The 23,675-nt window shown below is 41.1% G+C and overlaps 4 protein-coding genes across 5 annotated transcripts; 1 reads left to right on the top strand and 3 right to left on the bottom strand.

The window, feature by feature from the left end:
* Positions 1 to 109: 109 nt before the first annotated feature.
* On the bottom strand, positions 110 to 2,254 carry LOC115761967 (probable 28S rRNA (cytosine-C(5))-methyltransferase). The gene is made up of 4 exons (XM_030704009.1): positions 2,084 to 2,254; positions 1,765 to 2,014; positions 728 to 1,225; positions 110 to 667 (listed from the first exon to the last, which is right to left on the bottom strand). Exons 1-4 carry the CDS (start codon positions 2,204 to 2,206, stop codon positions 237 to 239), a joined length of 1,302 nt encoding a protein of 433 aa, XP_030559869.1. The 5' UTR covers positions 2,207 to 2,254; the 3' UTR covers positions 110 to 236.
* On the bottom strand, positions 1,253 to 1,776 carry LOC115761968. The gene has a single exon (XM_030704010.1). The coding sequence runs from the start codon at positions 1,687 to 1,689 to the stop codon at positions 1,300 to 1,302; it is 390 nt and encodes a 129-aa protein (XP_030559870.1). The 5' UTR covers positions 1,690 to 1,776; the 3' UTR covers positions 1,253 to 1,299.
* Positions 2,255 to 2,834: 580 nt separating the features above from the next.
* Positions 2,835 to 12,710, bottom strand: LOC115761929 (protein Skeletor, isoforms B/C). 2 transcript variants are annotated; one of them, XM_030703961.1, is made up of 8 exons: positions 12,371 to 12,710; positions 9,623 to 10,126; positions 9,294 to 9,553; positions 8,347 to 8,446; positions 6,101 to 6,886; positions 5,831 to 6,024; positions 5,375 to 5,764; positions 5,120 to 5,244 (listed from the first exon to the last, which is right to left on the bottom strand). In XM_030703961.1, exons 1-8 carry the CDS (start codon positions 12,435 to 12,437, stop codon positions 5,203 to 5,205), a joined length of 2,343 nt encoding a protein of 780 aa, XP_030559821.1. In that variant the 5' UTR covers positions 12,438 to 12,710; the 3' UTR covers positions 5,120 to 5,202. The 2 variants fall into 2 exon arrangements, with proteins under 2 accessions (XP_030559820.1, XP_030559821.1); XM_030703960.1 differs by having other exon boundaries at positions 2,835 to 5,764.
* A 5,865-nt stretch (positions 12,711 to 18,575) lies between these two features.
* LOC115761961 (phytanoyl-CoA dioxygenase domain-containing protein 1 homolog) lies at positions 18,576 to 21,623 on the top strand. The gene is made up of 3 exons (XM_030704002.1): positions 18,576 to 18,751; positions 20,574 to 21,231; positions 21,289 to 21,623. The coding sequence occupies exons 1-3, from the start codon at positions 18,728 to 18,730 to the stop codon at positions 21,471 to 21,473; spliced, it is 867 nt and encodes a 288-aa protein (XP_030559862.1). The 5' UTR covers positions 18,576 to 18,727; the 3' UTR covers positions 21,474 to 21,623.
* Positions 21,624 to 23,675: the final 2,052 nt, after the last annotated feature.

Raw genomic sequence — 23,675 nt, 5'->3', positions numbered from 1 at the left:
CATTACCAATATATATCTTTTTTATATATTTATTTAATGATCTTATCTTCAAAACGTATCAATCATGATATATGTATACACATAAGAATATTATTATTTTTTTTATAAAAATGCAAAGAAAATATTTAAAATGTTCGCATTAACCAAAAAATGTTCATGTAAATTGAAGTTGAATTTAATGGCAAAATGTCAAATAAAGTAATTTGTTAACCTATATCCGTATATTTTCGTTAAGACTATTCGCAGTCGTTGTCTTGGCGTTTTTCGAACAGCGCCAAAAAGATGCCATCGGTAAGGTCATAATCTGGCAGACAATATAAACAATTTTTTCCGATTTTGACGTACTCCTTATCGCCGACGTTTTGCCACTTATTTCGCAGTGCCTTCTTGCAACTGAGCAGCTTGAATGAAGGATTTAGCTGGAGGCAGCGCTGAACCACTTGTTCATTCTCCTCCTTCCAAAGGGAGCATGTGCAGTAGACAATGCGTTTAACGTTTGGAAAAGCGCTCATGGCATGGGACAAAATCTTGATTTGCAGCCCAGCCAGTTTATATAGACGCTTGTCGTCCTTCTGTTCATCACACACGCTGATGCGGCTTTGCATTCCATTACCGGAGCAACTAGGGTCTACTAAAACGTACTCGACGTCTGGACATTTTGTAGAATCTGTAGAGGTTGAAAACTTTGTCAGCAAATAAACCCCTTAGTTTAATTTCTGTTACTCACCCATGGTAAGAGCGTCGCCCAGTATGGGCGTGACTATTTGGCAGCCTGCTTCGTTGGTGATGTCGCATAAGGCCTTGTAGCGCTCCTTAGATTGTTCTACGGCATAGATGCGGCCTTGGTTCTGCATTACATTGCAAAGATGCAAAGTTTTCATGCCTGGAGCTGCACACATATCCAATACAGTTGACCCAACCGGTGGTGCTAGCAGTTCAGCAGCCAAACAGGTGGCCTTGTTCTGCAATATGAACTTTTTGCTGCGAACATAGTCGTGCGAGGCCCAGTAGTGACTCCACTTGGAATGGAATATTAACACCCCTTCCACATGAATGTCCATCAGGAACTCATCCTCTTCCAATGTGCGTATGGCAACCAAAAAGTCAGCATATGTGGCGTCTGCTGCCAGCTGTTTGCGACGCCACTCCTCGCCATATAAATAATCCAGGGCATCGGCAATACTGAGCAGATTGGTATTGATGCGTACATAGCGTGGATTGGGCTCTGTGTATTTGAGTAAATGTAAAAGCATTTAAAAGTGTTACAGCTTGTTTTTATTACGCTGATCTTAAACTAAACTACTGCTCCTTCTTATCTTCCTCGTCCTCACTTGCCAAAGCAGGTGGATCCTTTTCACGGACCGCCTTTAGCACATACATAGCAACAATGGCATTGACAACTAGAACAGCTGTTAGCACAGAGTAGCAATTCACTTGAAAAGTGCTCAGTTCGGGAAATGATTCATCTAGCCAGGTGCGCACACCATAAAAGCCTAAGAAAGGCAGCGTAAACATTAGCACGCTGTAGGCCATTAGCCAGAGAAAAACCTCTAAGCTCTTATCCACCGATTGTTCGTCAGGCTGTTCTGAATTCATTTCCTCAGTTTTAACTTCCGATTTGATTAGTTGCATGTTGGACTTTATTGGTGCCACAGCTGGTGGAGATGGCTTTTTCGACTTTTTGGTCATTGTCTTTTGGCAATTAACAGATGACTGCCACTAATACTGTTTGGACTACAGATACGTCTATATAAGAGCACCTGCCTTTCTTCTGGTATTCTGCACCGCTTATTGCCTGTTGCAATCGCTCCTTATACAAGCGCACTGTTTGCACCGGTCTGCTTTCGCCGTTAAGTTCTCCGCGTCCGAAAATTAGTTCCGTGACAAGCACTTTGGCTAATGCCGAGTCTAAATTTGGATTATCTTTCAGTAGCCCAGTCTCCTCGATGGCGTTGTCAACAGCTCCTCTGTTGTCACTGTAATGTTTTAGAACTGCCTGCAAGCTTCGTACGCGCTGTTAAAAAAAAGACGCAGTAGTTCTCATTGGCTGCTTTTAAATCTGGGTTTGTTTTAAGCTGCTTACCGCATGCTTTTCCTCAAATATAAGGGATTTTATTGATTTTTGTTTTTCGATAGCCGCTTTCAATATTTTGGCTGTTGCTTTATATTGGGTGGGCACTTTTATTGAATGTGTAAATTGGCTCATGATGTATCACGTGTAAATTGGAAATCGAATCATTCGGAATAAGTTCTTTTGAACGATATATTAAATTGAACCAATGAATTGTCCCAGTCGTTCATGTAGTTCGATATACATGATACTTTCTGTCACTGTTAAACTCTAAAACAGCGCGAAATTTGTCTGCTAACATTTGGTATTACGACTATTATTAGTTGCTACCAAATCAAATATATCAAAAATAAAAAAATAAACGTACAGCCACAAGTTTTTTTCTTCTAAATGTAGCTTGCTTTGAAGATAAAAGGCAAACCCGGATAAAAATAAATATTAGTAGCGCACAAACCGCTTTAAAGTATATACAAATTAATAACAGAGTCGTAAAAGATATGCTGCTGTTACTGCTGACAATTTAACATAGTTCATTTTCGATAAATAACGTATCAAATATATTAAAGCAATGCAATATTTGATGAGAAAATAAAAAGGTAATACTTATCCGATTCTGATCCGGCAAATAACAAAGTTCCCTTAAAACGTAAAGGATATTTACGTTTAGTAAGTGATAACTGGTAGTGTAAAGGGTAATCGTCAACAAATCGCCAACATGCGATTGTCGTGGATGAAGCAAAATAAAGACTATAAGCACATATGAACACATTTTTTTTTTAATTCAAACCCAGTAAATGCCGTATATTTAAGGCCTTGTATTAATTAGGCGTAGATGCGAGCAGAAGTTAAAGTATATTTTAATATATATGGTTTATTTCATAGACAACGACTAAAATGCATTTAAACATATGTTGTAGCTTAGCTAATTGTGTAAAAATTCATGAGTTTGGCTAAAATTAAGAGCTTCATAATATTTAAACACAAAAGAGGTGCCTACAGCTAATACGGTATTTATATGGTATATGGTTATGAGTACAAATTCAATTGGTAACTGCTCGCAGTTGTAAATGCTTATCTAATCAATGAATTAAACTATTGCGCGCCTGTGCTGTCAATTCCCTACGTGCTATTATCGTTGATATCGGGCTTGAGCAAGTGCAACTTTGTTGAAATGGGTCGCAATGACGATGTTAGTAATGACGATGAATGCGAATGAAGAGTGCTGGCGGTGCCTGATGGGGACGTCACGTTGCTGCTACTTGAAGGCACCAGGTTCGAATAGTCCGTGACTGGTTGCACACCTGGTTGAGTGGTGGAAAGGAAATCCTCTGGGAGCTCACCGCGATAGGCACCAAACTGTGGAGTGGTTCGTATTAGCTTTTCTAATGGGGTAAGTCCAAAATGTGTGTGACGCGAGTGTCCACTGTCGCGTGCATCCAGCTTCGGTGGCAGCACCAGCGTGCTATCCACCACAGATTTGCCGTCAAAGGTGTAAACTGCACCGCTGGGAATGCTGGCATGTGGAATTTTCCGATTATCTGGTGGCAAGTAGTATGTATCAACACGTTCGGCAGCTTGCGCTTCTTTATCATCAGATTCCACCGGTATGTCGTCAGCTATGGTATCCTGGGTCAGATGAGCCTCTTCCTCCGATGTGTCAAAAAGGTTGGCTACTTCGTCATAATTTGAATCTTTCCCGTTTGCGACTATTATTTCTGAGGAGCTTTGTTCTGGTTCAATTACAGATGGCTGAATTGTTGCCGAAAGCCGTTCGTCTGGTCCTTCTGCTTCGCTTTCCAGCTCGTCCTCGTCGCCAGCAAAAAATAATTCCTCCAGAGATGGCTTCCTTAGTTGAGACGCCGCTGGCAGTGCATGTTCTATTGCCGCTGAGGGCAATCTCAGCGACGATGCGGACGCAACTGGTTCGATCTCCTGCGCTGCTTTTAGTGCAAGCATAGTCGCATTGGTGCTGTCCAACGGAGATGGTATGAACATGGGCTCAAAGCTTTGGGTGTCGCTGCCTTGCTGTGCGGTAAGGAAAAGTGTATCTGTTTCCATGACTTCATCAATTTCGGTTCCAGGATCCTCGCGTCTATGAGCCACCTGTTCTATCAGCTCTGGCGGCAGCTGTACGCCGTTACCATCGTTGCGCACAATTGGGCGGAAGCCACTTTCAACGACAACAGAATCAGGCTTAAATCCTTGATTGATTGCCGGGCGCATACTGGCAATTTGTTGAGGCGATGGCTCGTCTGGCAATGGACGTTTGATAATTGGCGTAATCATGGTAGTTGAGGTGGTCTGAACAGGCTTTTGTTCGGCTTTGGTATTTGTATGAAAATAGGACGTGGTTTTAAGTGATGCTTGAGGTTCCAGGTCCACATACGGCACGGGTAGCGGAATAACAGGTTTCGACTTGATTTTGGCACGATCTGCGGCATCGGTCTTTCTTTGTCCAATGCCGCCAAGCTCTGTAGGCTGACCTAATAATAATACCGAAGCGGCTAACGGCTGTATGGGAAACAGCTTTTCCTTAAGAAAGGGTTTCAGTAGACTGGGCACAGGCTTTCGATAGTGATTAACAATCAACGAGGACTGTGGGAGTATTCCACCGGGTGGAGGATGCTGTTGTGGCAATACAGGCCTGGAGGCAGGTACCTTCTTGATAGGGCCAGGATACGGTCGACGTCCGGGTAACTTGACAGGATGAAAAAGCGGAGCATTTTGCGGTGGACGTAGATATTCGGAGAGGCTAATTGTTTTTTGCGCCAGCGCTGGAAGATTACTAGTTAGATTGTGATGTTGCAGTGCAGTGTGAGAATGATAATGATGCGGGGGATGGAATGGGAAGTGTGCATGGTGCAAATGCGGATATTGTAAACGCTGTTGCAAATGAGAGTTCACAAGAACAGGCGGTGATTGCGGTGCAGCGAAAATGGGCAGTTTCGAATGAACTGATGAAGTGGAGGCGGATGATTTCAATGAATGAGTTTCGCCATGCAAAATCTCGGGTCTGGCTTGCACCAGCAATGGTTTCGATGGTATTCTAGAGCCAATATTGTCGTTAATGTTGCCGTTGTTGCTGTTATCTCTTAAGTGTGTCGGTGGTGCGGCGACGATCGACTGGTTCCTTAGTAGGCTCTCCTCGAGAGCCTCAGCAGCGCGGATGCCATCTGAAATCAGTTTGGTTATTTCCGAAGATTTCGTTATTTCAAAACTCAGTTTAGGCGGTGTTCCATTCATATTGTGATTCTTAATCAAATCGGTTTGGTGCTTCAATAAAAAATTATCGTTGGGGCTGACCTTGGTTTCGTGGCGAATAGATGACTCGGCGGCATAGTCTTCCCGGACGGGTGCCGGCTCGCGTAACTCGTGCCGCTCTGAGGCAGCGCCAATACCATCACCAGTGCTATCACACGAGTCGTGCACGTGTATCTTCCACCCCAGGTAACGATGAGTGAAGCAGTGATAGAAAACGGTGTCTGGCGTATTCCTATCCGGCTTCCAGCTGATCACTCCCGGCTCGCCGACATCGCACTTGAGTGTCAATGTGCGCTGGTACGCACCGAAAGATTGATAATCATCTGCTGGAGGTCCGTCCACATCTGGCGTCCAGTTACATAAACGTCCCACGCCAGTAGGCGTAACCTGGCCGGATCTAGATCGATGAACACCAGCGAAGATGCGTACGGCCTGATCATATGAAAAGTATATATAGTATGAAGAATATCTTTAATTATATTTCCTTCAATGTTTCACCTTTTTTTCCTCCTCACGCTTGTGCTCATAGCCTCCGACAGGATCATCACTAATATAGAATGGGTGATACTTGGCGGGTATGTCCGGATTGTTGCCACCCTCCACAACAAAAGTGTAAGTCTTCCCTCTCACCACATGAATCTCGGGAATTAGCAAACCATTAATGTACCAGGATATGCCCCACCCCACGTGGCCTATAAAAGAAGATAAACAGATAAATATGCAATAAAATGATATATAAGAAGAATATATGTCTTCAGGGAGACTCACCGGTAATGGCAGGATAACCATGCTTTCCTCCTGTCGGGCCCATTTGAGCATAGAAGACACCATCTTCGGGCTCATGGCATTGTATAGCCGGAATATCCCAGGCACCATTGCTGTTGACCGGCTTAGGTGTAGGAACGGGACGACGTTGCGTTAATACAGCCGTCTCCTGGTGTCTTTGTGGAGCGTGTGCAGGTGTGGTACGTTGTAAGGCCTGAGGGCGATTCTCATAAAACTCTTCATCGGGCTCAATGTTGGGACGACCTGCAGGCGGATATCCGGCACCGCCAGTAGAGCTAATTTGTGTAACTTCTTCCTCCTGCTCGTCTGAGCTGCTGCCCGGTTTGGCTCCTTCTGGTAAGGGGCAATTCCATTTGGGCTGGCGACCAAACTCTATCTGATGCAAATGCTTATTATAATAAGTGTGGAAGGAAACCTCCTTGTAGTCATTCAAGGGTCCGATCGCCCAGACAACGGACTCTGCATCGCTCACTGAGATGGGCAAGTCCAAACTATCAGTGGAGGCCAGCGATCGCTGATATGTGACGATTGAGTAACCATTTACCATTGCCGCATTGAGCAGTCGTATGGAGTTGGTGTTTTGTTGTATCTTGACGTCCGGGCAAGCGCCACGACCACCTGAACACTGAGCCTTGCCCTCCAGGAAATAATCCTGGGCAAAGCCATTACCTGTCTCGGGATCCACCCAGGCTACAGCGGCATCGGCTCCAATCATTTGGCTTATGTTCTTGTTCGGTGAGACGCCAAAGGACATATAATTGTTGGGTTCTGTGGAGAATCAAAAAGGGGAGTGGCATTCTCAGAAATTCATAGCTATTGGGATCGCAATCAACGAAAGTTGCTCGCCCCATTTCTGGAGGCCGGACAACATGCTCCTAAATGGGTGCCTAACCAACCGGTTGCTAGATTCCAGGTGAAAATTCCTGCTGGCATTCTTAGCGGTTCCAAACTGCCCGTCGCAACCACTGCCACACGTAAGACTCAAGACCAGTAGCATCCAACGCGTGCCACTAAAAAAATTACACTCATAGATGGTCATGCTCCAAGATTGTGTGTGCAGAATGCTGATTGCAGATGCGCGCCAACGGCAACGGCAGCATCCACTTCGACATGGCCATTAATTGCCCCGTGCTCCGTGCGTTGGTTGCGCAATAAACCAGTCGTCATATTTTGCAACTTGTTCTTCTACTAACTATGCTGCCGCTGATCGGTCAATTTGGCTGCTAACTGGATTTTTGTTGTTTTGACTTCGATGAGTGCGATTGCTGAGTGTGGATACTCCTTTATTAACTGTACTCGGTAAAATGTCAAAGCATCATAAATCGGATGAAGTCGACTGTTCTTAACCTAGCCAAGACCTTAACTCAGGGCTTGGTGCAAAATCTGATTTTTGGCTTTTTGACCTCTCAATACTTTGAAGCTACTTACTATCTTCATAAATATCCAAGTGGATTCAAAAGACTAATAACATTGGGTTACACAATTTGTAATGAATGACAATATCTCAAGGCATAGCAACAAAAAAGAAAAATGAAAAGAAAAGAAAGAACAGCTTGAAATCTATGTTACAAGCATGATTGTTTCTATAGTAGCCATTTGATTGAGTATTCCGATTAGACTCAAAAATTGTCCATAAATATTTTTCGGCAGATTCTTCCTATATATGTAATTGTATGATATTGATAATATTATGTTCATATAGAACATAGTTAAGTTTGGAAAAGTTCAATTAGGTCAAGAAATCTTAAAAAAACTAAAAAGTTTTTACTCAAGAATTTGTATCTTACTGTAAGTAGATTGAACGTGTTGTGAATTGGAAATTGAGATAGATTCGATTTGAATTTAATCTTAAGCCAATGTTTAATTTGGTAGGTCTTGAAGTTATTTAACGATGAATATATTTTGACGTACTTACAATCATTTAGCAAAATAAGTCGGAATAGTAAGTTGATTAGCATGACCATTCAAAACAGTTACTTTTTACAGAGTTTGCTCTTTTTTGTTTAACAACATATTAGAGCCTCGGAGAGTGCGAGTTTGCCAATTAATTTATCTGTCACTTTGTTAATGCCTTGATTCAATTAGTTCAAGAAGCGCTAAGCATTTGCTTGTCATTTTGCGGCAAGCTATTTTCTCGCCATTAGATTGATTTAACATGTGGGAGAGTGTCAAGTTCGAAATAAAGGTAATCACAAGTGTTTCCGCATAGCTTTGCGCTAGCGACTTACCCAATTTGGCAACCAGTTGTACAACGATGCTCTCACCGGCCACTGCCCAGCGGACTTCAAAGGCCAGATCATCGTAGAGCACCTCACAGTTGAGTTTGGACTGTAAAAGAATTATTTTGCTTTTGAATTGTCGATAGGTATTGGAATTGGAGCATAGTGAAATGAGTGTGCAGGTGTGAAATGAATTAGGTATAGGATAGGATATAGGATTAGGATTAGCATTAGTTTTCGGAGATGGGTAAATAATCAGCGCTTGCCAAAACAAAATTTAGTGTCCGAAATAGAGTCTTATTGTTTTTTGCTGTATTCAAAAATTTTGCTTTTCGTTTTTTAAAAAATATCACAATTTTTTTTCTGATTACATCGTTTTATGAAGCATATACAAAATGAAAATGTTTTTGTGGTTGGGTTGGTAAGGGGCTTCTGAAAAGCACGAAGCAAAAAAAGGTTAAATTATTATGGTTCAGGGGATTGGCGCATGTACATTGTATTTATATGTAGAATATGTATGTTTGTGTGTGTGTGTGTTGGTTGTGTGGGTAGGGTAGGGTAAGGGCAGGGCGCGTGGAGGGAACTGTTGGATGTACCCAAAAGAAAGTATTGCACACATTTCATTTTGTATAGGCGCTCAATTCAAAAAGACAAAGCAAAAGTTTTTCAAGTCAACAAAATACATAAGACGGCCAATTGATAATTGTATATAAAAATGTGCTGCACATATATTTTATACATCAAATTCGTGAATTGATTTAAATAGTTTATAAAAAAATGCACACTTAGAATCTAATAATTTAAAAGCAACTCGAATGCTATTGATAAATATGTTGCATACAAATAAATACAAATATTATTTTAAATAAATTCCACGCACACATCAAATGCTTGGCAAGTGCCTATGGCAATCAGGGCTGCAGCTCGCTTAGTATTAGATTTAACGGCTTCTTTACCTGAGGACTGATGCCCAGCATTTTCAGCGAGGGCGGCACATTGAGACCCTCCGGAAGGCGCACGTGGCCAAAGTCAACGGTGAATGCCTCACACCAGACGCCAAAGTGTCCTATATCGAAGATGGTCAGATCTTCGGGCAGTGTTAAAACTATTGTCTTTCGATCGTAGCGACGCAGGGGATTCTCTTTCCCGTTCTCATCAGGTATGCGGAGACCCTCGGGGGAGGGACGCTGCCCACGACCCACCCAGAACTTGGCGTCTGTAAATTGAAATCAGGTTCCATCGATGCAATGCCCTTCATTAAGTCCTTATTGCTCCCATTACTCACCTGGCGCCTCCCCGTCGTAGCTAAAGTTGGGTACCAAGAGCGTCTGTGCATCTACAATGACAATGTTATCGGAGGACACTCCGTGTACACCCCTCAGCGCGCTGATCTTTTGCGGACGTGGAAAATCCAAAGTGCTCGGTATGGCGACATCGCCGAAGTTGACAGCAAACTCATCGCACCACACCGAAAACCATTTGACGTCTCGGAGCGTCTTGCCTTCCGGCAATGACAGGGTAATGTCCTTGTTGCGATAGCGACGCGTCAGTGCAGCGGTACCTCCCCGCTCGTCTCTTAGGCGAGCAGCACCCTCGTTGCTTGGTCGCGCGGTGTTGCCTACATAAAAATAAGCGGCGGGCGCTTCGCCATCATAGTTGAACTTCTTGATGAATATGGTACGGGAATCTACGGCATACACGTCGCCGGAAACGCCATGATGCAGTCGTGTCAGAGAGCCAATCTTTGTTCCGTAATATGGGTAGGCGGCATCACAGCAATGCTGCAGTGCTGTTTTTATTTATTTTTTTTTAACGAGAAAACAAAAACAAAAGCAAATCCGCGAATGTTAGGCAAACCAAAACAAAAGACTTAGGCAACGAACTTGAGTCGGCTTCAGCTCTCGACTCACGCGAGCTAACTAAAGCGAAAAAAATAATAAAGAAATAAATAGACAATTCTCTGGCAACACTTAGCAGCCACTTAATTATTCGCATCAAATTTACATATTAACAACAGTTTTGAGTTCTACAACAGCAATAAGCACGTCATATTCATGGCGGGCAAATTAATGTTGACCAGGCCAGAACAGAACAGAACAGAGAGGAGGAGAACAGAACAGATCAAACCACATCACATCAGACTTTTGTTTGTTTTCGATTCTGATGGCTTCTTATGGCTGCCTGCGTTGGCTTTTATGATGATTACTATATAGTATATGCTGCTCTAATGATGTTAGTCATAAACTTGATAGGGTACAGGAAGCTTTCGCTTCATGCCAAATAAAGTTCCACAACAACAATGGAGTTTGGCCTAAGCAGAGTTTGTGATGCGTGTAACACAGATCTTTTATATCTGTTATTTGTTTAAACAAAACAGAACAACAGAATTATGCAATCACGGCAATTTCAAAGAGTTTCAACGAGACAGATATTAATGGCCGGTCTGCTAAGTGGAAAAAACAAAAACAATGGCAAAGGCAAAAAAGAATTGCGTCTCCTATTTTGGTTCAATTTTCGGCAGATTCTATTTATAAGTAATGTGAATCTTTTGTAGCTTATTCGCAAATTGTATGCGCGAGTGCCCGAATATAACTTCCAATTTTACCTTCGGAGGCTATTTGAGCAATTTTACCATTTTGCACAACAAAGCGATAGCAGTTACTGTTGTTGTTGCTAAAATTCAATAAAGTTTTTTTTATTTTTTTATTATTATTATTGCTTGCAGAGGCTATAAACACGTTTGGGTCTTGCTGCCACTATCAGGCCAACTACTTTGGGCGGCCTCCATGGCCTGCAGTTTTAAACGCGACTCGATTTGGTTATGGGGTTTGGGTAAACATTTTGCTGTTGTTGTATTTGTGGTGCCCACGATCGATTCGTGGCCATGGCAGTTGCTGCTCCAAATTTTGCAAGCCGCCGACAAGTCTTTCCTGTCTTAAAACAAGAATCTCGGCTACTGTTTCGGCACACTATTCGCACTTAATTGAATGAAAGTGTCTGCTTCTACGAATCTTAATAATAATAATGGTCCAGTTTATCTGCCAATTTAATTATCATAAGACTTGGGCCTTTAAGTCTCAGCCGCAATGCCCACGACTAGATGCATTGCTTATAAAACGAGCCCAGCCTTCGAGTCGACTTGAACTACGAGCACAGGCAAAATGTCAAAGGTGTAATTAATAGTTAAATAAAAACAACAGCAAAATCTAATTAATGATGCTTAGCCCAGAGTTAGACGGAGCCATTAGGCAGGCTAGCAATGGTAGCCTATAGAGTGCCAGGTGATCAAGCGGCTAAGCAAACAACCCCAAGCTCAAATCTAAGCCCAACTGGAACTGGTTGCGGCAATTGCCAATCATTTGCAGCGCGGCCAGCGGCATTTGGCCAATCAATAGATATACATATAGTGATGCTAGTTCATATACATAGATACATGCATAGTCGTATTCGCGAAACCCAACAAGCAATCTTCAACCTAGAGACCTACTTTCACGTTGCATACAAAACTCCAAAAGAAGAGGAAAAAGCCGACGACGACTTTAAAGAAGAAAAAAAAAAAATAATAAACTACAGTATTTTCATTGAGGCTATCGCCTGATCGGAGGTCTCCGAATTGTATCAAGGAAACGCATGCACATAAATTTATGCTAAGCCGTCAGGTAATGCTAATGCAGTTAGTCAGTCCGACAGTCAATCAGTCAGTCAGTTGGTCAGTCTGCCAACGAGTCAACTGCTGGCCAGTTCAACGGTTAGCACCAATCATAAAACGTGGACAGATACCGACTAGCAGCTGTTGAATATTCATTTGGCTTACTTTGCATTCACACACAAAAGATGATATATTTGCGCCGTGTCATTCGGCGCATTGTCTGGCCGCCCTCTGGCCAGTAAAAGATACATATATGCATACGGCACATGTACACACACATGCATACGTGTGTACATGGCACTAATCTAGTTTTATTTTTTGGCTAGCCCCCATTTGCATCACAATACGCGTTTGTCACTCATAAATCACACTTAATCTACTTACAACTCAATGCGGCCAATAGGCCAACAACCACGAGCCACGGTTTATCCTTAGCTGTCTTTACTGACATGGCTGCCAACTAGAACTCCCAATGGAGCTGGAGACCGTTGTGTAAAAAGTGGACGTTTTGCTGGGATTTTGCGTTTTGATTTTTATTTTTATTTGTTGTGTTAACGTAGATCCTGGCACTTGCACACAGTAAGACACACTGCTACAGTTGGGCACACATACACCGACACAAACACAAACACACGCAAGCCTATGGGCGAGTTGCTGTTAGCGGTGCTTTTTTAGACTGCTTCACGATTACGACCAGACGCTACGAACTCCAAAACCGCACTGAACGACGTTGCGTCTGCGCTCTGCTAGTGAAGAGTTGAACACTTTGGGACGTCGTGCCGTCGAAGTTGCTGTCGACGTCAACAGCAGCGGGCTGGTTTTTGTTGTTGTTATACTCTAAGCCATTGGAAATGAGTAAAAGGGGTATATTGTTTTATTTTTTTTGAAAATGTTTACGGGAAAAGGACCCAAATCCATAAAGTAAAAATATATATATATTCAGGGCGACCAGCTGCGTCGATCTGGCCATGTTCTTTCGTCTCTGCAAATGAACCAAAACTTTAGGGACATGAAATTTAAATTCATTTCTCTCGTTTAATTTTTACTTTTAAATCTTTTTCGAATATTACGTTTGTACATGTTGTATATGTTGCCATTTTGTGGCTTTATTTTGGTCCAGCAAATTTTGTATAGATCGGACTATAAGCACCGATGTTATTCATGTTTTCACTTATGTTTGTTATGTTATATAGTAGGTAGTTTGGCGCTGGGTTCAGGGTATCCCCTAGTTAGGAACTGTTGCTATTTTTGCTTAAAAGTATTAGTTGTTATTGTTTTGCTACCAGCAGCAGCAGAAGCAGCAGCAACAGAAGCAGCAGCAGTTGTTGGCGATGATGTTGTCGCTGTGGCTGTCGGTGTCGTTGTTATTGTTATTGTTGCCATTGTGGTCTCTGTCTCATCAGCGTCGCCAATAATTATCAGAGTCGAAGCCGCCTCTAAAAACATCAAACAGCGCTTGGCCGGTACCTTTGGGTCATGCTCAATTTTGCACATATTCGTTTGTGACGTTTGTGAATTTTGCATTTTGTTTTTTTTATTGCCAATTTTTATGTGCATATTCGAATAATAATTTGCGCTATGAACTTGTTTCGCTTTACACGCAATTTTAACATAGTTTTTATGTTGCGGCAACAATAACAATACCTATATATTTATTGCTCAACTCTCCTAGAAACTTCGTGTCATTGGCTCATACAGACATATGGGTACACATATGCAAAATCCAAAATCGAAAAACCTAACAAAATACAATTAAATTTGATACAATTTGGGATTTCTCGCTGCTGCGCTTATTGTTCACTTATTGGATTAGATATTAGATAATGCGCCTCTATCAATTTCAGATGATATACGAGGAGAAAGACAGCAGTACTGGCAACTCGTGAGTTGCCGTCTCCAAGTTCACTGGAGGTGGTCGCCTCGTGGTTGTCGGATGCCCAGCGGCTGCTTTGCACAACTTTCTCGTGCAAGGGTTCGCGAAAGGTCAGCTTGCTGTTGAAGCTATAATTTTTGGGTTGTAACTCGTTGGCTAAGTCGCTTGCATAATTCAATTAACATGAAAGTTATAGTTGCAGTCAGTTCCAATTTGAATATCACATAAATTTCTAGCCAATCCTAACTCAAAAAGACAACTCATCTTTGTGCAAGAAATACTTGGAGCCACGTTTCAATAATTTGTTCTTGATTTATCAATGAAAAAACATTAGTATAGGGTACTTTATCTGGTTGTCACGTAAGATATGGTCTATTCATTTTTGGGTTTGCTATTGGTTAAAATCCTTTCTAAGAAAAGTCGCGATAAAGTTTCCGTATCTTTTAGTTTTCGTCGTGGAGAAATGGATATGACTAAAGGTTGTCTTACAAAATGATGAATCTGTAATGAAAATAAGTAAACGCATTGTGGAAATTGATCAACAAAAAACTCATCGTTTGACATGGCTACAATTCCAATTAAGAATGCATTTCAATATATTTATGTATATTCCATGTAGTTTTATTGCCTGCATAAGCTTTAAATTGCCTTGTCAAATCTATTTTAATGTAAGTTGGAAAGCTTCAAGGGAATGGACAAATGTTTCATACAAATTGTAGAAAGTCTTCATAAAACATCTTTCTTACTTTTCTTCTTTCTCTTTAAGCTTTATTGAAGAGATCATAATGCGATGTTTCCTTGATGAAATGTTTTCGTAATCAACGTGTGGTAGGGGAGACGAACAACCAACTGGTTTTCATTGCGTGAGCGCCTCTTATTATCTGCCAGTAAAACAAACTATCCCAGTGCGTGCCTTCTCCCATGCGCATGTATAATTTGAATCGCCACAAATTAGTTTTGAATTTCTAAACTGACATTGAAGTTCAAGCCAGCGATGACCAACTAACTGCCCCAGCAGCAATTAACAGTCAAAATTAAGACGTAAAGCTACCACATTTGGCTCTGTTCAGTTGCCGACTGGTCAGCTCGGCCCGAGCCGAGCCGAACCGGGCCGGGTGTTGTCAGGCCTGGTCAGGGCACTTTCGCAAAATATATATATATATATATATATATATGTATATATATATATATATATATATATATATATGTATATATATATGTATATATATATATATATATATACATGTCTATTCATATACATTGCTGACAGTGTACTGGCCATTAGATTTATTGGCCAAGTATCTTCGCATGCAAATGCGTTTCTGTCTCTTTGAGTGAATTGATTCGTTAATAAAGCAAGTTCATGAGATTTTAAATAAAACAACCAAGACGCTTCGTAATTAGTCTTTGTTATTTCAATTCTATTTACGTTGCGCTTTTGGTACGTATCTTTACTTTTTCTTTTATAATGATCATAATAATACCCTTTAGGCAACGGGTATACGTCTTATGTTTCTGCATATTTATGTATCTGACGGTGACTGGTAATAACATAAATATGAAATCTTGTGAAAAATAAGGATTAAATAATAATATTTATTTCAAATACCATTCTTAGCATTAGCATCGGACTCAGGTGTAGTGGTACACGGACTATCAACGGGAAACAAACATATTGACAGTTGCAGTTGCAAAGATGCTAAAATATTTATGGATGCGCTAAAATTTGCTTCTTTTTAAGTTATCTTTTAGCTATCTTTAATTTCCGACGAGTTCAATTTAAATGTTGTGAAAACCTTGGGAAAAGATCAATAGCATTACACTTAAGCGTTTGCAATCGTTTCCTTTTCCTGTCTGATACATAATGTTACAAATATTTAAACTGCGAGTGTTTTTCTTCCTCTCACTCGGTTTTTGCACTCACCTTACATTTCGTAGAGCGTATGCATATCAGGTTGGGATCGCGTGGGACGACGTTGCAGCAAAATTGAAACTTTCGAAACTGTTTTCAATGGTTGGCAAACAGCTCACATATTCAGCGCGCTAAGGTCAAGCAAATTGCACAAATCCGGAGGGAGGCGCGTCTAAAAAAATATCACTAATCAAAATCGTTTAAACACGAAACGAAGATAAGTTTAACGCGTCACAGTTCCCCACTAAAGAGTATTTGAATGTCATTTACCCTATACTTATCTAAACATACATATATATTTATTTTATAAAAAACTGTTTGTTTCAACTTGCAGGTAGAATACTAAATGACGATTTTCCACCGCGACTGCTGCAGTTTTCCATGACGTGTGTAAAAGGAAAATGTACACAATTTATAGCTAAAAACCGGATAGATTGGAATATAAGATGTCATTGCATATGCATAAGGGTAAATATCAACACACATTGATATGATTATAAAATCCAAATATTATATGGTTAGATCTCGTGTTGGAGTTTTTTAAGAATTTCGAATAAGCCCATATACACAATGCGGCTATTATACAGGGTATTCAAATTGGAAAGGCAGCATAATAAATTTTATGACTGCAATGACTCAACATTTTCTAATCAGACTAGGAGCTGAAGCCATCATCATTAGCGGCCGCAAAACAAAATTCAGATTTTGCCGAAAAACAAACAACATTTGGAATATTATCAAATTGTTGATTTCAAGCAAATCGCGTGCCTTCAATTTTTAATTAACTTAATTAGCCGCACAAAAGAGCTTAGCTGGGTGCACATAGCTCTCGCAGTCAAGACAAGAAGAATCCAAAGCTCTCTGACCTTGGGTAGCCATCTGATTGTTGATTGTTGTTGTCGCTGTATTCGCAAGCGAGTTGGAGGGGCGCCCATTGGCCTCTTGGGACCTTTCGGCTGCACATTGTTTATGACTTTATTGTTTAGCTGTTGCTGCTGCTTCTTCGACTAGCACTGAAGCCGTCGTCTTCTGCAATTCAAGGGCACGGAAGCTAACACGGTCATTATGTATGTATGTGTCTATATGCTGAGGAGCTGCTGCTGCTTCTGCTACCGCTGCTGCTGGCACATTTGATTAAATTGAATGGTTTACGTTGGCAGCCCGACGGCCGCAATGATTTCTAATTTGAATTTTTACTAGCATGCATTTGCAAATAATGCTACGACTCTTGACTCTCGACTAGCGGACAGTTGTGTGCCGTGTCATGTTTGCCTTATTTATGGCCAGAGCTCGTGTAATTAATCTTCTGTTAAGTTGTAATACTAACAGCACACAAACATAAGTAAGTGCATGCTAGCCAAGCCAAGTCCCAGTGCCACATTATTAGCCACATGCCATTAGTTTTCGCCGCCTCTCATAAATGTACAATTTGCCTTTTGCAGGCATTTCTAATGCGACTCTTTATGGCATTTGGGTGGGGCCAGCCCCTCTAAAGTTTTGGATGACTTGAGCTGTGTGCTTTGTCAATAGCATATTGCAAATTCTAATACAAAGTACAACATTTCATAAATATAGATTCAAGTCAACCATCCATGAGCATGGATGTTTGTTATTGACATTTGTACAATCTACACTATCGCACTAATGCACGAATTGTGCATACTTTGGCCATTGACTTCCAATATCTAATTCGATGTTGCCTTTTTTTCGTAACATATTATGCAAGTGTAAGCAAATAAATACCGCTATTTAATAACAATAGTTTTCGCATATTTTCCTTGCACACCATTGGAACATATTTTGGATGAGGAAATCGCAGTTACAACAGCGTGTGCTTCTCTGCGAACGACCCACGCATAGGCAGCAATTAACTGCCATATGACGACATACAGTAAAAAAAAAGACACTGCACATTAGGTAGACAATAAACATACTCACATTTGTACAAATCCATATAAATGTACATATGCATGTGTTTATGTACATGTTTATGTTTGCGGACCCCTAAGTAACACGCTGCATACACGTGAAGAGCAAATGTGCATATTGAGGGCATTTCGGAATGTACTAGACAATTTTGGAAATGTCAAGCTAAAGTTAAAGTAATGTAACATAATTCAATGATATAATTTGATAATCAAATTCTAAGTGGCGAACATGATAATTCAAGTAATCCAGCAAGAGCAGACTGGATTTTAACAGAGCTGCGCTGTGACAATGAATAATCAGTGCTGACATCTTATGATTGGCACTATTCAAGCTCTCTAAAGTCAATTTTCTAAGACTTGAGTTTTTTTAAAGGCATGTAAAGCCGCTTATAAAACTTGTCTTCGAATGCCATATGCAAATAATAATGGAGTTTAAAAATATGGAAAATGGAGAAAAAACAAAACTCATAGCGTTCCCATTCATCGACTAAGTTATTGAGAAGTTGATTATTTGTATTAGCTCAAGTATATATATAGTATTAGATAAATAAATAAAAATAAAGTACATTGTCATGACTTGACTTAAATTTGTGCGTATTAAGATAAATATTTTTCACAGAGATATATCAAGCATTGCTTCTGAAAAAAATAGCTAAATTAAGCGAGAAAATGCTAAGTTGCCAACACAGCTAACAGAGACGCAGACCCATGGAAACAGATAGAAAGAGAGGGAGAGAGCGACGATCGAGAGCATATGCTAAGAATACACATGTGTGTATAGAACTGTTTAACACCCGACGTCGTGTGGGAAGCGCATATCAGAGGTTCGGCCTCGTATAGCTGGGCACTTCTCATTATTTTCAAAAAGCGAAACAGTTTTGAAACGTACGCGAAACAGAGCAAAACGTTCGCTGTCCGAACGTCAAACGCTTCGAATTAAAACAGTTCGAGATTGAAAAGAAAAAACCAAAACAAAATCAAATTTATTGATTAATTGAAACAACAAGCAATATACAGTATAACTGAAAATGCACAGCAAACTTTTGGATGAGGTATGTCTATTCATCAGATTTAAGTATTTTTAATTAGATACCATGTTGCTCTTCTATTATGCCGGCTTTTGTTGCTATTTTTGGGAGAAAAATGTTTTGGGTCCAAATATCGATAGCCGCGTTGGGCTCCCAACGTCAGCGCAATCAGATTACGCTCTTAGATTGTACTTAGTCACCAGGCCTCAGATGTTCTTCATGCGTACATATGTACGTCTTTGTGTCATTGGTTTATTTACATTCATCAGCATCATAAACATTGGCAGCCAAAGCGTCGACAACTGCGGAAAAGCATTCCTTTCTTGCTTGGGAACAAAGGCATGAGATGGCCAGTTGCTTGCTGCCAATTGAGGAAATGTTCTACTGAAATGGCCAGCCACATATTTTCGGATTAATTTTTTAAAAAGTCTTAACGATTGAGCTGGAACATACGGCGTGAGTCTTAAAGCTAGCCAAGTTCCAATCGAGGTTTCGGCGCCTGCCATGGTCAGACTTGTTCAAATGGCACAAAATTATAATGCTCGATGAACTGGTTTTCCAGCTCTGAATAATCTGCATTCATACATATTCATGCTTATTAAAAATGAGCAGACTTATTGAAAATTGAGCGTTTATTCAATGTAACGCTAACCGTTCTCGCCACACTTTAATGCAAGTGCCTTACGAAATACTCTAGAACTTATGCAAGTGATAGTTCAACAAACGATGTTTCAGCCAGCTCAGCTGTATTTTCATACGCGCCTCACCCCCTGCAAACTCAGCTGAAATGCACATGCTATTATCACACTAACACAAACACAAACACAAACAACCTGCTGCCGATTACAGAATCAGCTGCACAAGTGTGTTATTACATTATAAAGTCATCGAGCTGTCCCATTTGCTGACCCCAGACTGTGATTTTCCACGAGCTTCTGTGTTAGATCCGCGAAAGGCTAAGTCTGTGGCTACCTCTAACCAACCTTCCCTTTTCAATGCCTGACACTTGCACGGGCGTTTTATTTTAGTAAATTTGTTGGCGCATTCGTCAAAAGGCGGGGAGGCTGACCCCTCCTATGAGCAGTGCAGGTGTGTTGGTATCTTTGAGTCACTGCGACTATTTATACTCTTGCTTTTCATTTTCTTACTCAAGTCGATTGAAATATACTTATTTTATTTAACGAAACTAAGAGAGCGCCCACAACAAAAACGATTTTGAACTTTTGGTATATTGAAATCTGTATACCCTCTAGTCACCCGCAATTAAATATTTTGAATTTTTATTTAGTATATATTTTAGAGTATATCTGTGTATGCTTTAAAGAAGAACAATTCGATTTTTATACGTTTGCTTTGTTACGAACGGCACGACAAAGTGCGGATACCCCTCGCCTTTCTGCAGGCAGATGATACACTCACATTACCCAGAAAATGTGTGAATTTTCAATTTTACGTTGAGTGATTTCAATGAATGGGCACGAATTTGATTTTTTGCATGTCGAATCGACTGGCCACTTCAACATGTCTAGGAATTTGTTAATTAGCAGGTACCACCGCTGACAATGGAATACACAGGAAATGATTGGGGGGTTGGGAGCTTGCGCGATAAGCACGACAACCCCAGGGGAGAGACGTATTAGTTAGTGCACGCGTGTGCCCATTATATAGTCGGTCAGTCTGATAATACTTGTGGAGTGGGGGCTCCAGACGCAGACCAGACGGCGCAGCGATAAGCGTCAAACAACGCAAAGTTGATGAATCAATTGGGACCTTCACCCGTTTATGTGTACTTGTGCCAAGTGCTTATAGCAACAACTAATGTTCCAACTCTGCTCCCCACTTGCAGTTCAACGAGAATGGCTACATAGTCATAGAGGACTTTTTGAAGCCCGATGAGGTTGACACATTGTATCAGGCAGGGCGGGCACTTTGCATGGATGCACCACAGTCGAACCGGAAAATCTTTAGCACTATCAAGGTGGAGGATGCACACAGCAAGGAACTGTACTTCATGGAGTCCGGCGATAAGGTGCGCTACTTCTTTGAGCAGGGTGCCATCGGCGATGAGGGCCAGCTGGTTGTGGATCCGATGATCGCACTCAACAAAGTTGGTCATGCGCTGCATGTGGAGCATCCAACCTTCAATGCGCTGACTTTTAGCAATCGCGTGCGGGAGATTTGCTGGCAGTTGAATTTCAACCGCCCGGCCGTGTGCCAGAGCATGTATATTTTTAAGAATTCCGGAATAGGCGGTGAGGTAACGCCACATCAGGACTCTTGGTTTCTGCACACAGAACCCAACTCGGCAGTGGGCTTCTGGTTTGCGCTAGAAGACTGCACCCTGCAGAATGGTTGCCTTCAGTTCATAAAGGGCTCTCACAAGAGCGGCGTGCACCGTCGTTACCAGCGCAATCCCGACGCAAATGCTTCTGAGCTGATGGTCTATGATCGCCCAGCGCCCATCTACCCACAGTCCAGCTTTACGCCGCTCCAAGTGAGCAAGGGTGAGTAGAATCAAACCAGTTTTTAACTTATAACACTAACCTGCAACTCCGTGACAGGCACATGTATCGTCATCCACGGCAATGTGGTGCACAAGAGTGAGCCAAATCGCTCCCAAAAGAGTCGACATGCCTACACCTTTCACGTGATTGAGACTGAAAATAATGTGAAGTATTCAGAAGACAATTGGTTGCAGCCACCGCAGGATAAGCCATTCCCTTTGCTGTTCGAGCGCAAGGCTTAAAAGGCAACAGGACTGGGATCGTATCACTGCTGATTTTGGTATTTTTGCTTATAAGAATGAGAGTGAATTTTTTGAATGAAAATGATATCGCCATATGTTTTAAGTTGTACATGTCGAATATTATGAACTATAATAAATAAAGACTTATATATATTTAACACTACCAAAAAGCTGGAAAAGCTGCCACAACTATTGGCAGTCATGTCACAAATATTTGTAGACAATTTTTGTGTGGTCTGGTTAAGGGGCAAACACGACACTTTTAAAAAACGTGATTTTGGAAGAAAATTCCGATATGGACAGGGCCAAGCCATCGCTGTTGTTGGCAATAAGCAACGAAAATCTGAACATCGATAATTGTACAGCCTTGGTTTCAAGCTTTGCTAAACTTCCAGTTAAAATAATACTTTTCGTGAGCAGCCGAAAAGTATGCAATACTTATCGAAAAGTTAGTATTTTTCATTTTGAACAGCTGTAAGAATTCGGTTTTTTTTTTTAATTATGAGCCGCATAGAAAATACTTTTTATGCGCGCTGCAAAGTATACATCAGTATTTGAAGCACGATTATTAGAATTGTAGAGCATAGCAGCACCTCTTTCCTCTTAAATAAATGCGTTAGCACTAGCCGGTGCATGTATTGGGTTAAAGCATAACATCAAAAAACAATTGATATAGAAGTTTTGTGAAGTTTTTGCCAATGGGAATAGTTTGGCTCTAGCAGCAATGCTTATTTATCGACTGTAGAAATGTATGATAATGATATTTTTGTTTTTGTTTTTAATGGATTATACAATACCCATGTAGCCTTCTTTTCGCGTGTCTGCATGTATTAAATAGATTAAAATAGCTTAAGTTTATAAGCAAAATATTCCTTTAATATTCTTATCAATGGTGTCAATCTTGCAAAATAACATCTGAAGCCGGAACACAAATTCTTGTAGTAGACTTTTGTTTTTAGTTCAAACGAGTTTCTGTTAAAAAAAAAATATAATTTGTATTGTCCCCAAGTTATTTATTTGTAGGTATTAAATACTCCTTGACACGTGTTTAAATGATATCCACACGCGCAGTTTTAAGCGGCCGCAGCTTAAATCCGGTTAGTTATTTGGCCAAATGCAGATATCCTTTAGGGGCTTCCAGTTTTTCTTAAATAAGATAGAATCTGGCATCCTTGCCTTCACTTATAATTAATGTGACTAATTTGTGATAATCGACATGGGAATCTTGTTTATTAAACGTTTTGGCAAAAAACCAGGGGAGCTTCCATACAAAGCCTTTCACATGATTCGGCAGCCCAGGCACACACACACACACACACACACTCACGCATACACATAAATAGTGGACAGTTTTTGTTTTTGTTCCTTGAGTCTTTTGTTGTCGCTGTTGTTGCTGTGGCTTCTTCTTATATGTATGTAATGTTCTTTCATGTTGCAAAACGATTTGTTGGGCGCAAGATTTATGAACTTGTTTTCCCTGACAGCCGACAGTGGTTAAGGTAACACACACGCACACACACATGCATACATTTTCTGTGTGTGTGTGTGTGCGTGAACATGCCGCTAATTAGAAGATTTTAATTATCTGTTTTCAATCAGCTTCCACTCAGATAATGATAATGCTGCCTTGTTCTCGTTTTTTTTTAATTTATTTTTTTTTTGTATTTTTACTTTGCGGCTATTTAAGCCAAAATGTTGTTGACATTTTCGCGGATCGACGTCGCCGTCCGCATGGCCAGCAATTTTGGAAGGTGTTTTTGGTATCACGGCCACGCGAACGCTGCCAATAAGTGCTGTCAAAATGTCCTAAATCGATTAGAATTGATTTTGAGAAGCTCGCTGACAGGCCAAGCGAGCGAACGGGGATAAAACCCCCTAACCCGAGCCCGTGCCCCTGTCCGTGCCCGAACCTGGTCTGGGTTTGATCCTGTGCCCGTGCCTGTACACAATCACAATAGCGGATTACAGTTGTCTGTCGTGTTCTGCGGCCGGCTCGTTGATTGTCGGCCTTTTTGCACAGTCGTCCCAGCTTTCTCGTCAGCTCCCTCGTTGCGTGTTAAAGGCCCAAAAGGAGGCGATGTCGCTGTCATTGACGATTTATGTCAACTGCCGCCGCGGCACAATATTCAAATTCTTTGCATTCACTCATCACTTGTCGTCAGCTCGTTGCCTGCGCCCCTGCAGCGTATTGCGGGCTACGGA

The sequence above is a fragment of the Drosophila novamexicana genome, unplaced genomic scaffold (assembly GCF_003285875.2).
Source record: "Drosophila novamexicana strain 15010-1031.04,08,12 unplaced genomic scaffold, DnovRS2.1 tig00000512-arrow-arrow-pilon, whole genome shotgun sequence".
Lineage (NCBI taxonomy): Eukaryota > Metazoa > Arthropoda > Insecta > Diptera > Drosophilidae > Drosophila > Drosophila novamexicana.
This window is presented reverse-complemented; position numbering and strand designations above follow the sequence as displayed.

Bases quoted from the DNA above. Each gene is read 5' to 3' on its own strand.
- LOC115761968 (XM_030704010.1), bottom strand. From the start codon at position 1,689: ATGACCAAAAAGTCGAAAAAGCCATCTCCACCAGCTGTGGCACCAATA.
- LOC115761967 (XM_030704009.1), bottom strand. From the start codon at position 2,206: ATGAGCCAATTTACACATTCAATAAAAGTGCCCACCCAATATAAAGCA. The intron at 2,015-2,083 runs GTAAGCAGCTTA...TTTTTTTAACAG, and splicing joins TATTTGAGGAAAAGCATGCG to CGCGTACGAAGCTTGCAGGC. The intron at 668-727 runs GTGAGTAACAGA...CAACCTCTACAG, and splicing joins GGGCGACGCTCTTACCATGG to ATTCTACAAAATGTCCAGAC.
- LOC115761929 (XM_030703960.1), bottom strand. From the start codon at position 12,437: ATGTCAGTAAAGACAGCTAAGGATAAACCGTGGCTCGTGGTTGTTGGC. The intron at 10,127-12,370 runs GTAAGTAGATTA...AAATAAAAACAG, and splicing joins CCTATTGGCCGCATTGAGTT to CACTGCAGCATTGCTGTGAT. The intron at 9,554-9,622 runs GTGAGTAATGGG...TTCAATTTACAG, and splicing joins CTACGACGGGGAGGCGCCAG to ACGCCAAGTTCTGGGTGGGT.
- LOC115761961 (XM_030704002.1), top strand. From the start codon at position 18,728: ATGCACAGCAAACTTTTGGATGAG. The intron at 18,752-20,573 runs GTATGTCTATTC...CCCCACTTGCAG, and splicing joins ACAGCAAACTTTTGGATGAG to TTCAACGAGAATGGCTACAT. The intron at 21,232-21,288 runs GTGAGTAGAATC...ACTCCGTGACAG, and splicing joins GCCGCTCCAAGTGAGCAAGG to GCACATGTATCGTCATCCAC.